Below are 16,150 nucleotides of genomic sequence, written 5' to 3'. Positions count from 1 at the left end.
CACTTTATTATTATTAGACACATAAGTGACAACATTCAAATCTGTAAAGTAAGTTTTTTTGAGATAAGGAATATTCATCCAAGTCTCTGAGTCTAATTATTGGGTAACAATTATTCCTTAGACAGTTTCAGTAAAGGTTTTCCCTTTTTTCATTCTGTTATTATCCCAACAACACCTGCTCAGTTTCATTTTAATCCATAGTTTTATAAAGACATACCCAAATAATATCATTCACAAATACTTTGGCAAAATATTCCATAACACAAGTGGTAGAAAACTCTGACAAATTCCAGGCAAATATACTGGCTTGGATCTTTATAAAACCTTTTTTTATTTTAACCCCCCAAATGAATAGCCTGGCCTTAGGCCAGACAGGAAGGAGATGGAAGAAAAAATACTTTTTTTTTTTTAAGAGTCTTGCTCTCTCATCCAGGCTGGAGTACAGTGTTGCAGTCTCCACTCACTGCAACCTCTGCTTCCTGGGTTCAAGCAGTCCTCCTGCTTCAGCCTTCCAAGTAGCTGGGGCTACAGGTGAGACTCACCACACCCGGCTAATTTTTGTAGTTTTCAGTGGAGATGGGTTTTCGCCATGTTGGCTAGTTTGGTTTCAAACTTCTGACCTCAAGAGATCCACCCGCCTTGGCCTCCCAAAGTGTTGTGATTACAGGCATGAGCCACTGCCCCCTGCTAAGAACTTGATTGGAAAGAACTTGATCACCTGTCCTTGTATCTCTGTTAGTAAACAAATTCCCATGCCACCAGAGAGCGGCTTTCACTTGAGCCTGGTAGCACTGTCTCATGGAACAGGGCTTCTCATCCTTAGCACTCCCAACACTTCAATCAGACAATTTGCTGTTGTGAGGGGCTGTCTTTAGTAGTAACCCTGGCCTCTATGCTCTAAATGTCAGCAGCATTCCCTCCAACCTTGCCAGGGTGACAACTAAAAATGTTTCAGATATAACCAAATATTTCGTCATCAAAACTGCCTTCAGTTGAGAACCACTGTCATGGAGTGATCCTCATTATCTTCTCTACTGTGCTCAAGATGAGATGAGTCTAAAGAATTAAGAACTTGAAATCTAAGTCAGAATTCTATAACATTTCTGCTATAATTTTTTGTCTATCTCTGCTATAACTAAGGGCACCCTTTATAAATATGCCACTGGCTTGTACTAAACCTAAAAGCACAAATCAAAGAGTATAGAGTTGATTCCATTTTGCTAAAAGCTCTTCTTTTACAATTTTTGTTGGCCTAAGAAGTACAGCAGGGGGAGATGCTCGGACAATATTCCCATATTAGAAGAAGTATGTTTACAGGTGGAGTGAAGCGGGTGGCTAGGCCAAAGACTAGGGAGGATAAGACCAAATCCAAAAGGCAGTGCAATTCATTAGTGTTGATATGAGCAAGCTCACTTTAGTTGGTCATTGTGTTGGTGGCATGAAAAGGATTGGAGGGTAATTTTCCCCATTCCTTTTTTATTGCCTTCCTTTTACCTACATCTCTATTTTTCTTTCTCTTTTTTTCTTACTCCTCACTTACTTTCTCCCCTTGTGCATATTATTCTTCTAGTTCCTTTCCCCTCTGTTACTATTTTAATCTAGCACTGGTCATGAAAGCCCAGCATCATGGTTTTAAGTGGGGTTCTGGAATGAGGTGGCCTGAGTTTGGATCAGAGCTCTAATGCTTTCTTGCTACTCAAGCCTGTAATTTAACCTCCATATGTTTTCATTTCCTTACCACTAAAATGGGGATATTAATATTACCTATCTCTTGGTGAGCTTAGTATTAACATATGTAAAGCATGTAGAAAGGAGCCTGTGGCAGGCAGTAAGTACCCAATAGATGTTAACCATTATTATTACCTTCACATCCCCTACCCTGCAGGGAAGAACACAACCACACACTTTCATATATAAGAGTCCAGCAACATTTGCCTGTTTGTATTTATTGAGAGAATTATTCTATATTACTGGATAGGGAGAGGAGAAAGTTAGGCATCTGTTTAATAACACTTTCAGAAATAAGGCTCATTTAGCACCTTTGTGCTGGGGAAAGTGCTGAGGAAACACCATGAACAAATGTACATTTTATAGTAATAGAACAGACATAATTCCATTGAATTTCTCCCTGAAGTATGTGTATTATTATTGCTAGTCTGAATACAATGTATACAATATTTCTCTGTGGCTGGAGGGAAAACAAATTTTAAAATAAAAACAGAATATTAAATACAAAAAAATAAATTTTTAAAAAGACTTTCTAAATAATACTTATTTTTCACCTATTATTTCTCTTAGAAAAGACAGTGAGCTGCTACTAATAGTGTTTAAAAAATGAATATTCTCCATATTAGTCAATTTTTACACTGCTATAAATAACTGCCTGAGACTGGGTAATTTATAAAGGAAAGAAGTTTAATGGACTCACAGTTCAGCATGGCTTGGGAGGCCTCAGGAAATGTATAACCACAGCAGAAGAAAAAGGGAAAGCAAGACACCTTCTTCACAAAGTGGCAGGAAGCAGAAGGGCAAGCAAGAGCTGGGAAAACTGCCTTATAAACCCATCAGATCCCGTGAGAACTCACTATCACGAGAACAGCATGAGGAAACCACCCCATGATCCAATCACCTACCAACTGGAGTCTCCCTCAACAGGTGGGGATTATAATTCAAGATTAGATTCAAGTGAGGACACAAAGCCTAACCATATGATTCTCATTACAGGTACTTCACAACAACAGCTAAGGGTATAGCTAAGGAAATCGAAGCAAAAGGAAATTAAGAAACAGTTATATTAGAGAACTCACTGAAGAAGAAACATGAATAAAATTGAACCTAGTGATTAGGGAAACACAAAATAAAACAACAGTAAGATTTCATTTTGGTAGGGCACCACACTGGGAAAATATAAGAGATTGTTAATATCCACTTTGGGTGAACTTATAGAGAAAAACTACTCTTACTCTATACTACTGGTTAAAAAATATTGGTTAAGAAAAGGAACAATGTTTTTTGGAGGACAGTTTGGCATTATCTTTCATTATTTAAAATATTCTCTTTGATGTAGCAATTTCACCTATATAAATCTTTCTGAGAGAAATCTTTGCCTTTAAGCCCAAAGACAAGTGTACAAAAATAATCACTGAAGAACTGTTGTTTGTTTGAGATGGAGTCTTGCTCTGTTGCCCAGGCATGATCCCAGCTCTGATGGTTTTCTGAAGGTTTTTCTATTGTTTATTGAGTACTGTTGGCTTTGTAAAATAGGATAAATATCATAAGTGAAAATGATAAGGAAAAGTTTAAAAAGAGCAAAACCAGGCAATAATAATAGTTAGAATTAAATGAGTTACACTTCAAGTGGTTTTCAAGGAAATTTGATATTTTAGATATGTGAAAAGTAAAAATAAACTGGAATCATCATAAGTACAGTTTATGAATTTTGATGAAAGCATGTCAAAATTTCTATGGCATTTATACATTTCAATGGATAGGGGCTCCAGTGACAAATTCAAAATATAAACTAAGAGTTGTCCTATTAGACTAATAAATTAATATTGCCCTAATAAAATAACATATAATAAGTGCCTATCTGACATCTCACTTTACAAATTATTACACAAAATAATTTGATAATATGAAATTTGAGACTATAACATTTGGAAACTATGGTTAGCTAAATACAGACACTAACCAAATATATAGTTAAGGACAGCATCATTGAAGATATAAAAGATTATTACATTTCTAAGACATATTCTGGATCAACTAATTTAAGATTACAGAAAGCAATTTTATTTTCCCAAATCAATTCCAAAAATCTTTATGCAAAATATCAGGAGATATATGTGATCACTTAAAGACAGGAATGGCCAGGTGTGGTGGCCCACATGTAATTCCCACACTTTGGGAGGCCGAGGTGGGTGGACCACCTGAGGTTGGGAGTTCAACACCAGCCTGACCAACATGGAGAAATGCCATCTCTACTAAAAATGCAAAATTAGCTGGATGTGGTGGCCAGCGCCTGTAATCCCAGGTACTCCAGAAGCTGAGGGAGGAGAATCACTTGAACCTGGGAGGGGGAGGCTGTGGAGAGCTGAAGGTTGTGGAGAGCCGAGATGGTGCCATTGTATTACAGCCTGGGCAACAAAAGCAAAACTCAGGGATAAATTCTGAGAAATGCATTGTGAGGCGATTTCCTCTTTGTGTGAACATCGTAGACTGTGCTTAGACAAACTTAGATGGTATAGCCTATTCCTCCTAGGCTACAAACCTGTACAGCATGTCACTGTACTGAATACTGTAAGCAGCTGTTACACAATGGTAAGCATCAGTATTTGTGTATCTAAACATCTAAACCTAGAAACAGTACAATAAAAAGGAGGTATTATAGTTTTATGGGACCAGTGTTATATAGGCAGTCCATCGTTGACTGAAAGTCATTATGACACATCTGACTGTACCTGAAACATGCAAAAATAAGACAGGTAAAGAGAGACTGTCAAAAATGCATGGCAGCTTGGCAGGGCACCCAGAAGGAAGTCTGGGATGATCCAACCAAAGAAGGAAACTTGACCTAAACAAAAATTGGCTAAAACCCAAAAGGCAATGAGGGTTTTAATTGTTTTAGGACTTTTTGATAAAGAGCTTTAGAGTTGAAGAAGGCATTCTCTAGGATGAAGGAAAGCCAGTGTCTTCGGATTTTAAATCTTATGGAAAATAAAAACATCTCTTTCTGGTGATGTAACAAATGGCCAGATGTCACCGAACTGAAGTTTTCAGCATTTTTAAACACAGAAATTTTCCTTCAGGTGTGTATTCTTTATTTCTTTATACAAAAGTACTAAAGATAATATCATAGAACTTCAAAACAGACACATTTAAGGATGCTAATCAAATTAGTGTCACTGGAGAAAAACGAGTTAGTTTTATTACTTTTTGTGGCATTTAGTCATATTGCAATTTATAGTATCTAAATGTTTCCTTCTGGTTCTATGTCTCCCTAGCTAGACTGTAAGTTTCTGGAAAGCAGGCCTCCTCCCTGTACCTAAAGTAGTCCCGTGGATTCTACCACCTACATGTCTATTATAGTCATCTTCTTTCTAGCCCCATCAGCACTGTCCTCCTTTATCTCCTCTATAATGATTGCCAACAGCCTTTTTATTGGTCTCCAAAATCTTACAATATAGCTAGGGAGACATGGAAAACCAAATGGAAATATTTAAATATAAAAATAAAAATATAAAAATATAAAATGTTATACAAACATAAAAATATAATATATAAAAACTGCTATTTTTCCCTTGAATACTGACATTTTCTTTATAGCTCTCCACCCATCTCTACCTATATTTTGACTTTGAATTATAATTATTACACTGCACACACACACGGCCAACACAGAGGGCTGGAGGGGCCAATCTTGCATGAAAATGCATGGTCTTAAGTTTTGTTTTGTTTTCTGAAATTACAGTGGACTACATGGAAGCTACAACAAAATGCAAAGTTTTAAGGTCTCCTGCGTGATTTATGTAGACGCACCAAGCTTTACACATGCCTAACGAAGTGTGAAAAAGTCTGATCACAAAGTGTGATGTTGCAGTGGGAAGAGAAGGAAACCTTCAGGTAAGCTAGAGAATTGGGGCAGGGGGTGGTGGTGACTATTTTCTTTTAGAGAAGCAGGGAGATTTTAGAGAAAAGAAGGAAAGCAGGGAGCAGCTGTTTAGGCCACAGTCCCCTGTCAGGACTGCAGGGATCTAAGTGTGAGCAGTGGGCTTAATCCAGAGATGAGCAGAGAAAAGGTGCTGAGTGGTCCAAATCACAGGCCAGGAAAAAGAGGCTAAAGGAAAACAGAAATAAAATTCTTGTTTCGGGGTGGGGAGCACAGAAAAAGGGCTAGAAATGGTGATGGGATTATCTGACTTTTGTATACTTGAAGGCTGGACCAGCTTGAAGAACAAGGTTAGGAAGGGATACTATTAAAGATAAAAGAATTACTTACAATGGGGCTTCTGAAACTTTAATGCACAGATGAATCATATGGAGATATTGTTAAAATGCAGATTCTAATTCGGAAAGGCTGGGGTAGAGCCCAAGAACCTGCATTTCTAACAAGCTTCTAGGTGAAGCTTTGCAGCTTTGAGTGGCAAGGATTTGCAATATTAAACATGAACACTTAAAACATTTTTAGCTGGGTGCGGTGGCTCACACCTATAATGCCAGCACTTTGGGAGGCCAAGTGGGTGGATTACGAGGACAAGAGATCAAGACCATCCTGGTCAACATGGTGAAACCCCGTCTCTACTAAAAATACAAAAATTAGCTGGGCATGATGGCACACGCCTGTATTCCCAGCTACTCAGGAGGCTGAGGCAGAAGAATTGCTTGAACCCAGGAGGTAGAGGTTGCGGTGAGCTGAGGTCGCGCCATTGCACTCCAGCCTGGGTAACAAGAACAAAACTCCATCTCAAAAAAAAAAAAATTTTTCATATGCTGGGAATGATGGCTCATGCCTGTAATCCCAGCACTTTGGGAGGCCGATACAGGTGGATTGCTTGAGCTCAGGAGTTTGAGACCAGCCTGGGCAACATGACAAAACACCCTCTCTATGAAAAATACAAAAATTAGCTGGGCATGGTGATATGTACCTGTAGTACCAGCTACTTGGAGCTGAGGTGGGATCGCTTGAGGTTGCAATGAGATGAGATTGTACCACTGCCCTCCAGCCTGGGCAACAAATCAAGCAAAAACCACCACCACCACCAAAAGACAAAACAAACTAAAACCATTTTTTATACAATAAATCAGCCAATAAATGTGTGCTTCCCAGTATAGATATCTTCTGTGGGGTTATCAGAGGCTTATATGTCAAACATCAAAGATAGTTACAAAATTATCCTCCCTTTTACCCTTAGTTAATGGCAATGGAGAGAGAATCTGCAGTGCTCCAGTTCACACCAATAATATGTTTGAGAGCATAATCATTGTTACATGTCTACTTTAATAACGCGATAACTACTTTTGTTATTTACAGCAACACATTTGCCCATTAATGTGTCCAAGAAAACACCCTGTAATGACAGAAATGTTCTATATCTAGATATTCAATATGATAGCCACTAACCATTGTGGCTATTGAGCACTTGAAACATGGCTTGTATACCTAAGGAGTAAACAGCCACATACAGCTAGTGGTTACTATGATCATCAATATCTGCTACTATCACCCAAAGACAACCAGATGCAATTCGCTTCAGATGGAAGCAGTCTTCCTACCAAGGCTCTAGATTTAGCAACCAATTTACAAAACAGACTGCAGATGTCCCCAGACCCTGCTCTAAAAATTGATGGTATAAGGGAACTTATGTACCTGAGGCCCACAGAAGGCAGCTGATAACAACCAAGGAATTTAATTCTTTATCTAAAAGCAGGATTCTCCTGTTATATCATTCTCCGAAGTAGTAATGACTTGAAAGTCTATCCCACCAAATATCCCACCATTGAGAAATTATGTATAACACACACACCCATGCACACAGAATTTTGAAGGATAGGATAATATGGGTTTGAGCTCCAGCCATGCCTTTACCTCTGGGACCTCTCTGATCTTGTTTGCAAGTCACTTTGTAAACTGGAGTTAATAATAATACCTACTGGCCAAGGGTGTTAGAAAGGTAAGTTCCTGAAGGGCAATGTACATTTTAAATGTAATCCTGTTGTAATCCTATACAATGGTTAATTAGTAGTCATTAAAAGAGAAGGCAATGCCATACTTAGAGCAAAATCCAAGGAACTAACCTAGAATCTTTTGTTGTACCAAATTTGTATTGCATGTGGCCTTGGATTCCTTTATGATGGGTATTTCAATCCTTCATATTTGTTGTAGTGGGATATAACTTTTAAAGAATGAGCATTCTAAAGCCATTTGGGAGAATAATGGTAAGTGCTTTATTTAGCAGTGTAGGGTCTGGTAAGCATCCTCCCTGCTAAGATTATACAGAAAATAAAGGAAATTGCACACTGCTCATTTCCCTTGTACTCATCCTAATCTTGTGGAAACTTCCTGTAAAAGGCAGTTATAGCATTAAAAGTAAACTGATTTCACACTCACCGGATACTACCAAGCCAACAATTGCAGTCCTTAGGGATAAAAGGAAAATAGCATACTTATCCTTTATACTTTGTATTAGTTTAGAAGAACATGGAAATCCTAGTGATGGAGCAGTAGACTCATGCCAGAGGCAAGGAAACTATTTAGAAACATGGTTACCACTTAGTAATTCCACTGAGAGGCAGGGCTCATTAGCCATGAGATTGGTTAAACTAAAAAAAACCAAAACATTTATTAAACAAAGTACACCACGAAAGTAGGAAGTTCCCATTGATCTATGCACACATTAACTACAGTTTTAAAATACAAAGTTTTAATTACATCTGCTAAGGAGTAATGTTAACGGTAATTTTAGAAATGGAAATGTGCACTTGTATTTTATGTACTTTTAGAACCTCACATATTGGCCTGGCTGTCTTTTGGCTTCTCAAAAATATAAATATCTGTTGAGAGCTTATAGTACAAGGCACAGTGTATGTGAAATGCTAAACTGCAATAGTATTAAATCCCAATGGGAAGCCAGAGGGGATTCCTGATTTCTACTCCACTCTGAGTCAATACAGCTTCCTTTTTATACATAGTCAAGGCCTTGGCATAGTATTTCACCCAAAAAGCATCTATTACTTAAAACCACTGCTAAAAAGGATGCCAAAAATATGAAGGGCAGCCTCTACCTTCCAGTCACTAAAATTTAACTGGGAAAACAAATATAAACTCATAAAAAATGAATCAGAAAAAAAAAAATAATTATCAATACAAGTATAAACAACAAAGGAAAAAAATTAAAGAATCTGAAAAGACCAATTCTGAATTCATAAGAAAGATGATTACTATGGCCTGAGCAACGTGAAGAAAAGAAAAGAAACTGATTTGGAGCATGGCTTGTCATCTGCCACCGTCTCAGTGAGGACAGCCTACTTTTTTTGTCCTTGTGAAGAAACCCTGGTCTGATACCTACAAGGAACTCAGAATCCACTTGTACCTTGCTTAAGTTGGATCAGATCCTATACTGGCAATTACTTGGCAGTTGTGCTCCTGTTCCTCCCTCTTTGGTCCACGGATGCTATTGATAATTAATTACCTCTAATAGGTCATTAAACGGTTGTGGCTAATTCCTAAAGCTGAGCACAATAATACAGATAGTCAGTTGTGATAACCAGCTTTTGTGACTAGCTTCCTTCCCACAGGTCCACCTAGAAAACACAACTGAGCAAATATAAGTATCTCCTTTCTTGCTGAGCCCTAATGTGGCCATGGAATTCTTCTTGACATAATAACTGAATGGAGTTGGAACTTAAGACAAAACTGTGGGCTGTATTTAGCTTCTCACATAGCTTTTCAAGTCTAGCTGGATCTACCTTTCCTAACTGAACTAGCCCTCTGGCCTTGATCAGTATCTATCTAAGCTTATGATATACCATGCACTACCCTATTCTGTGTTGCTGGAACACAGTTTTCAAGCAGGGATGTGCTGGGGGACAGGATGACAAAAATGGTTGCAAGGAAATGGGGAGTAGACAATGAAGGACTAAAAAGGGCCAAGTACCTAGCATACTTACAAAAGCACGGTTGGCCCCATTATAGACCTAGTGATCACAATTTCTGAGCTGAGGTCTGGGAATCTGCATTTTAAGTAAGTATTTGCAGTGTATTTTAAAAAAATTATTACAGAACATTTTAAATTATAAAATAGTAAACAATGTGTTCATCATTAATCTACAATCAATCTTGTTTCATCTATATCCTTACTCATGCTTCCTATGCCTCATCCCAGTGGATTATTCTGAAGCATAACATTTCATCTGTAAATATTTTAGGGTACACATTTCTGAAAGGTAAGGACTTAAAGAAAATGTAGCCATAAACCAATACTCAAAAAAGAAATCCTTGTTCTCAACAAATCTCCAGTTAATGTTCAAATTTCTCCTGTTGTCCCAAATTTAAAAATATTTGTTCAAGTCATGATCCAAATAAGGGGGTTGCCATGCCTCTTTACCTCCTGAGGTCCAGACAACCAGATAGATTAGTTGAGGCCTCTAGAGTATAGAGCAGCCAGTGATTGACAGTCAGACTAGAAGATCTCTTGGCTCTAAGCAGTAGCACCATTTCTGACTGCTTCAGCATAGAAGACTCTGAGCTCTGCCAAACCAAAGCAATCAAATAAAAAAAGTTGGTAAGATCTTTAAGAATTGGGTGAGAGAAAGGGTACAAAAGTGTCCTAGAAATGGCATGGAACCACCAAAGTCTGAATGGTTTGGAGACTATGTCTTGGACATGGAGTTGAGAGCAATCTTTAAAGCATTAATTTGGGCTATTGGTCATATCTTGCTCCCTTTATGTAAGCAACGTGTGTGGAAGTAGCCAGCACAGTGCCTGGCTCATGATGACCAAGATGGTTTTCATATCTTCTTCCAAAGACTGTACTGGCAATTTCCTTGGTACACTAGAATCTCGAACAGATGCAAATCTTCAAAAGAGAAAGGCCTTTGCAAATGACCAACTTTCCTTGTATTTACTTAGTCATAATAACTCTGACAGTTTCATTTATTGGTGGCTTACTGAGGACCAGGTCATGTGTCTAGCAACTGACAGTTATTTGTTGAATGAATGAACAAGAATACTGAATGCTTTATATTTAATCCTCAAAGCACCTGCCACTATTTTGCCATGGAGTTTCTTACTATCTCTGACAAAATAATAGTAAGAGCTAAGACTTACAGAGCTCTTACTGTGAATTCTTAATCTGTTTTAAGTAACTATGTATATTATTATCACGCTCATCAGCACAAAAGCTCTGAGTTAGGTACACTGTTATACCCATTTTATGCAGGCCCAGTTTTAGTAACTCACACAAGAACACAGATTATACCTGATGGGACTTGATTGAAACTTGAGCAGTCTAACTGGTTAACAGCAGTCCTGGAAGGAGAAGAGGCCAGTATCAACACCCTCATGTATAGCTTCTTCACAAGAATAAGCTCAAAAAGGCAGGTTTAGAGCTCATGTCTAGTATAGACCGCCATTTCTCATCACCAACATTGCCCCGTTCTTTCTCGGAGTAAGTACAATGCTGCTGATGAGGCAGGAAGCAAGTTACATAATCATACCTCAGAAAACAGTGGGATGATCTTGGGGCACACTGACTGGTTTAGCGCCTTTGTTAATTCGTCGAATATTTATTAAGCACCTGCCACGTGCAAAACACTGTTAGTGCACTACTGTGCACGCGCATTCTCAGAACAACAATCCTGCGTTTTCTAGAGGGATGGCAGAAGAGTGCTGCCTTGTTGCGAGGTTCTCTAAACTTGATTACTTCCTCGGGAATTGTTCTCTTCAATGTGGCACCAGCAGCAACCTTCATTTTTAGCTCGCACAAACCTGAGAAGGAAGAGAAAAACATTGCACTCAGGGCTAGGCTTAAATCTGGGAAGATGCATCAGGAACTTGGCAGCGCTTGGGATTCAGTCCCCTAGGCCGGTTCGTGTAAAGGCTGGCTTTCTAAGTAGAGAAGAGATAATAGAATTTGCAGAGCCACGAGTTCTGACTCCTGTGGCTGGGCTGACCTTAGGTTCCAGCCCACAACCCCAGCAGATTTCTGTGCAAAAACCTTTTGAGATGAATGCATTCATTGTCCTCTAACAATGCATTCATGACAGCTGTCTATCCAATCGGTCCGCCTCCGTTCGGAGCAGTTCCTGCCATAGAAGCATCTCCTGCGGTATAGTTATGCAACCTCACTCGCAGCGGGAGTTATTTCCTCCGTTCTGGCTGCGCCAGATTCATGTAACACGCCTACCCTGGGCTTCAATGGAAGTCGTTCTCCATTAACAATCACTCCAGCTTTCGGAGATGAATGCCCTGACAGCACACCCCTTGCGCAGTAAGAATCCAGGCAGGGAGGCAAGGTGTTAAAACTAACACACACACATTCTCATATTCATTCTCTCTCTCTCTCTCTCTCTCACACACACACACACACCCCGTGCATGCAGCTAGGGAACTGCAGAACTGCAGCAATGCAACCAGGGGGACAGCAGGAGGAGCTCTTTTTGCACAGTCCCTGCTTCTAACCCCCACTAACTAAAGATGAACTCACGCCAGTTCCATTCTTTGCTCTGCAAGGAAAACACACACACACACACACACACACACACACACAGCAGAAGAGAGTAGTCTCCAGATTTCTCCTCTGAGCACACTGTCTTTCTAGCCTCTTCGTTCAAGCAAGCCGAGTAACGGGGAGTAACGCGCCACAACAATGCAACCTCCCAAGCAGCTCCTCTCGCAGCTCCCACCCCCGCCCCCTTTCGCGGCGTGCCAAGAGTTTGGAGGGCGCGCACGCACACCGAGCACAGTGCAGGGCGGTATCCCTCCGCCCCCCTCCCCCCCATTTCCTCGCTAAGTGGCTCGACTACGATTTGGGAAATGAAGGGAGGAGGGAACTACTTTCCTGAAACTTGCCATGCTGCACACGACTTCGAGTTGCAGTGATTCGCCCGGAGGCCGCGGCTTTTAGTCCTACCCACATATCCTCACGGCTTGAGCACCCCGCTCGGCAGCCCCACCCCGTGCCCGCTCTGGCCTCAGAGGGAAGCCGGCTGCCGGGAGAAGTCGCGAGGGACTACTTCGCCTCCTTCTCTCGCGGGCGCCCCCGGTTCGGGCAGCGGCGGCGGAAGGAGCGGGCGGCGTGAGCGCTTCCGCCGCCCCCCTCGCGGCTCCCCTCTCTCGGGCGTGAAGAGCTGGCCCGCCGAGCTGCTGGTGGGCACTGGCTGGCGGGGGACCTGCGGCCGCTCCTCTCTCTCGCCGCCTCTCGGGCTCCTGCCCCCCGATCCCGGGTCCGTCCGCTCTTCTCTGGCCGGGTGGGAGCGATCGGCTCGCCTGCCCCTCGCCTCACACGCTCCTCGCCGCCCCCTCCTCCCCCCTCAGGAGGAGTCCCGGCTGGAGCGTGTCTGGAGGAATCCGCCGCCGCGGGGCCTCTTGCCCGGCTCTGCCCGCGCCTGAGGACCGACCCAGGCGTCGCCGGGGGTTGAGGGGCAGCCGGCGGCTAGGCGGGAGATGGTGGGGTGGGCTCCGGCCGGACCGCGCCGCCGCTGCCCGGAGCCTGGGCTCGGCACCCCCCCGCCGGCCCCCACCAAGTGGAGCTCTGCTTCCTCCTCGCCGCATCCCTGAGGGAAGCGCCGCCTCTGCTCCCAGGTTCTCCGCCTGCCTGCTCCTTCCTGGCCGGACCCCGCTGCGCTCCACCCCAGTGGCCGGAGGAGCAGCTCTCCAGTCAGCCTTTGCAGCCCCCTGTCTTTTTCCCTTTCTACCGGGCCTCCTCGGATCCCTTGTTGGGCACTGAGGCGGGGGAAGAGGCTGGGGTCGCCACGGAGGAGGTTGCTGCCGCCACCCCCTTGCGGGGGTGGCCGGGGTTCCCGGCTGGGGGGGCACCGTTCTGGGTGAGGCATCCACCATGGTGAGGCCCCTGTGCCGCTGCCCCCGCGCCCCCCCGGCCGCCGCTGCCGCCTGCCCCTCGGTGCTGCTGCTGCTCCCCCGCCTGCTGTTGCTCCTCCATCTCCAGATCGGATCACGGTGAGGGAAAGATGAGCGAGGAGACGGCGACTTCTGACAACGAGTAAGCGCCTCATTGATCTCGATTGCTAATCTCCCTCCCCCAGTCCGCTCTCGGCTCTCCCCCGGAGCCCTCCGAGACTTGGGTGCCGGAAAGCTTGGGATCCTAGAGAGTTCGGTGCATCTTTTTCTGGAGATAACTGATCTCTTTAGCCATTTTTAGTGGCAGCACCCCTCTTTACCCTCATTTAGTTGCTTTCTTTTGGGGAAGGGTATTAAGTGTTGGGAAAGGATGGCAATTGTACCTCCATGAGTTGGAATAATGTGGATGGATGGAGGTGGAGTAGAAACTACCCCTTTGCCGTTAGACCCGTGTCCCGTCCCTTTTCAGTCACATACCAGTCACCATACCTTCAGTATCCATCCTGCTTCCTTTATAGCGTGTTTCACTTGGAAACTAATGTGTGGGAGCACCTCCTGCAGCAAACTGCTCTTGAATCTTAATTCGATGAGTCAGTGACTCTTAAATACCGTTTAAGCCTTCACCCTCTCCCCCTCCCCCTTTTAAACTTATGACCTATAAGATTTTTGTAAAAAAATAGAGTTAGGGAAACATTTTTAGAATTTAATAGGATTAAGGACACCTGGAGTGTGGGAGATGTTGCGCTAGTTTACCTTTATGAATACTGGACTTGTCTTCTGGAACGGAGAATTTTGAATGCTAATTTTTAACTTTCAGCTATGTGAAAACACAGCATTTACGTTGATTTAACCGAATTTACATTGCTGAATATGTTGGTGATTTCATCCGCTTCTAGAGCTTTCCGGTTTAAGTTTTTGCCTATTTGGGCTTTTCCTTGCTTTCCAAACGAAATACTTCGTCTTTTAAACGTTTAGCTTTAACCTAACAGCTGCGTGGAGAAATAATGGTTGGCAACACTTTTGTATTGAGCAGGGATTTAATTCCAAACAGAATATTAGCATCCGTTTTCTTGTAATTAAGTTCAACTTTTGTTTGTCTTTGGAGAGTTGGAAAGAGTTAAATGAGTTAGGACTTAGTCCTTTGGATGCATTCCTTTAAATACAGTGTACTAGTGAAGTCAGATCTTTTTGATAGAACTTCATCAAGTCTAGTGCCGAGTCTTGTTTAACATAAAATAGCTAGAGAAAGGCCAAGCAACGTTTCCTACCCCCTTGCTCCCTCCCCACCTCAAAACACTCGCTGCTGCTGAGCGGGTGTAGAAGGAGGTACTTTGCTGCAGTGTCAGTGCAGTGTAGAAGCAGAAGTGGCAGCCATGTTCTCTCTCTTTTTGTGAATCGCCCTCATTTGCATAGCACACTCTTCATTCATAAAAAAAATAATTAAACATCCATCACCTTGGACATCTTGAAAGGATTTCCCAAGAAAAAAAATTCGCAGTTTGTCTGCGTGTGGATTTTTGAGTTCAGAAGGTAAGAAGAATGTGAAATTTTAGGTCACATTTAAAAAAACATACGCACACACAAACAACTACCCCTGTTCTGAGACTGTTGACACAGTTATGTGGGAAATATCAGTTCGGGGAGGTGCTGGGATCACGTGATCTCCTCCATTCATAAAATACCTGGCTGTCCATTCACAGTGCAGTACAGTGTCTCCCTGCCTTTTGCAGATTAGACCTACTTTGAGGGAGATCAAGAAGTCTATCTCAGATAGTGGTTCTTTAGGAGAGAAAGTGCTAAAAATGCTGAACGGAATGACGATAACTTTTATTGATATCTTTCAAACAAATAGTTTGGATCAAAAATGTTAAGCTTTCTTTTAGAGATGGGAAAAAGATTTCTTACCAGCTTAATTTTTTTCTTAAAGTAGTGAATATCTCGTTTCCTTGTTGCAGCTAATAAAACAGATGATGGAATGGAATGTGAATTAACACAAGCAAAATATATTTTTTCTAAATGGCCATTTTAAAAATACTTGCCATAAATAAATTGACAAAGCAGGTTTTTTGTATAGTGATAGTGCATTCTACTGCTGTTACAATAAATGAGAAAATACTCTCAGTGATTTAATACCCAAGATGTTGATATTTGAAATACCAAATCGCAATCTTCAGTGGGAGGATTGCTTTAAACATTTTTCTTTTTAAAATCCAGATATACTTAGTATGGGACAGCTTGGAAATTATCTCACTCATCCAGACTTTTTAAATCGGTTTTTCACAGAAATGTATCCTGCTTTATTAATTAATGCATTATTCCCTAGGAGCTTTGTAATCCTATTAGTTTGGGTAGGGCAATACTAATAAGCATAATATTTTGGTTAAGTCTTCATAGGATCAAAATCTTGGGGGTTTCACTTTAAAAAAACTCTTTTATATTGGAAAATACTGTGTTCTTCTGATAATCAGTTTTACTAGAGCCAGCACTGTTTGCTTGTGCATTAAATAAACTACACAGAGTGAACTTATTTGGAATGTAGTTTTTAATATGGTACTTTATTTTTCATCTTTAATA

General features: G+C 41.7%; 2 protein-coding genes across 5 annotated transcripts in view; one reads left to right on the top strand and one right to left on the bottom strand.

The window, feature by feature from the left end:
* LOC128928780 (uncharacterized) overlaps positions 1-14,155 on the bottom strand; it is a 77,607-nt gene extending 63,452 nt beyond the window's left edge. Inside the window, exons 1-4 of one of the 3 annotated variants that reach the window (XR_013521046.1) lie at positions 14,066-14,155; positions 11,215-11,485; positions 10,977-11,026; positions 1,917-10,246 (exon numbers count right to left, since the gene is read on the bottom strand). Coding sequence is in view for 2 of the 3 variants with exons in the window: in XM_078334399.1 (XP_078190525.1) it covers positions 13,030-13,731 (702 nt within the window). In the remaining variant the exon portion in view is untranslated. Of the gene's footprint in view, positions 1-1,916; positions 10,247-10,976; positions 11,027-11,214 lie in introns of those variants that run through there. The other 2 variants (XM_054239745.2, XM_078334399.1) reach the window with 2 other exon arrangements.
* SPRED1 (sprouty related EVH1 domain containing 1) overlaps positions 12,592-16,150 on the top strand; it is a 108,268-nt gene continuing 104,709 nt past the window's right edge. For both annotated transcript variants that reach the window (XM_009005583.5, XM_002753561.7), the window contains exon 1: positions 12,592-13,718. In XM_009005583.5, coding sequence (XP_009003831.1) covers positions 13,687-13,718 — 32 coding nt within the window. In that variant the 5' untranslated portion in view covers positions 12,592-13,686. The remainder of the gene's footprint in view (positions 13,719-16,150) is intronic.

The sequence above is a fragment of the Callithrix jacchus genome, chromosome 8 (genome assembly GCF_049354715.1).
Source record: "Callithrix jacchus isolate 240 chromosome 8, calJac240_pri, whole genome shotgun sequence".
Lineage (NCBI taxonomy): Eukaryota > Metazoa > Chordata > Mammalia > Primates > Cebidae > Callithrix > Callithrix jacchus.
This window is presented reverse-complemented; position numbering and strand designations above follow the sequence as displayed.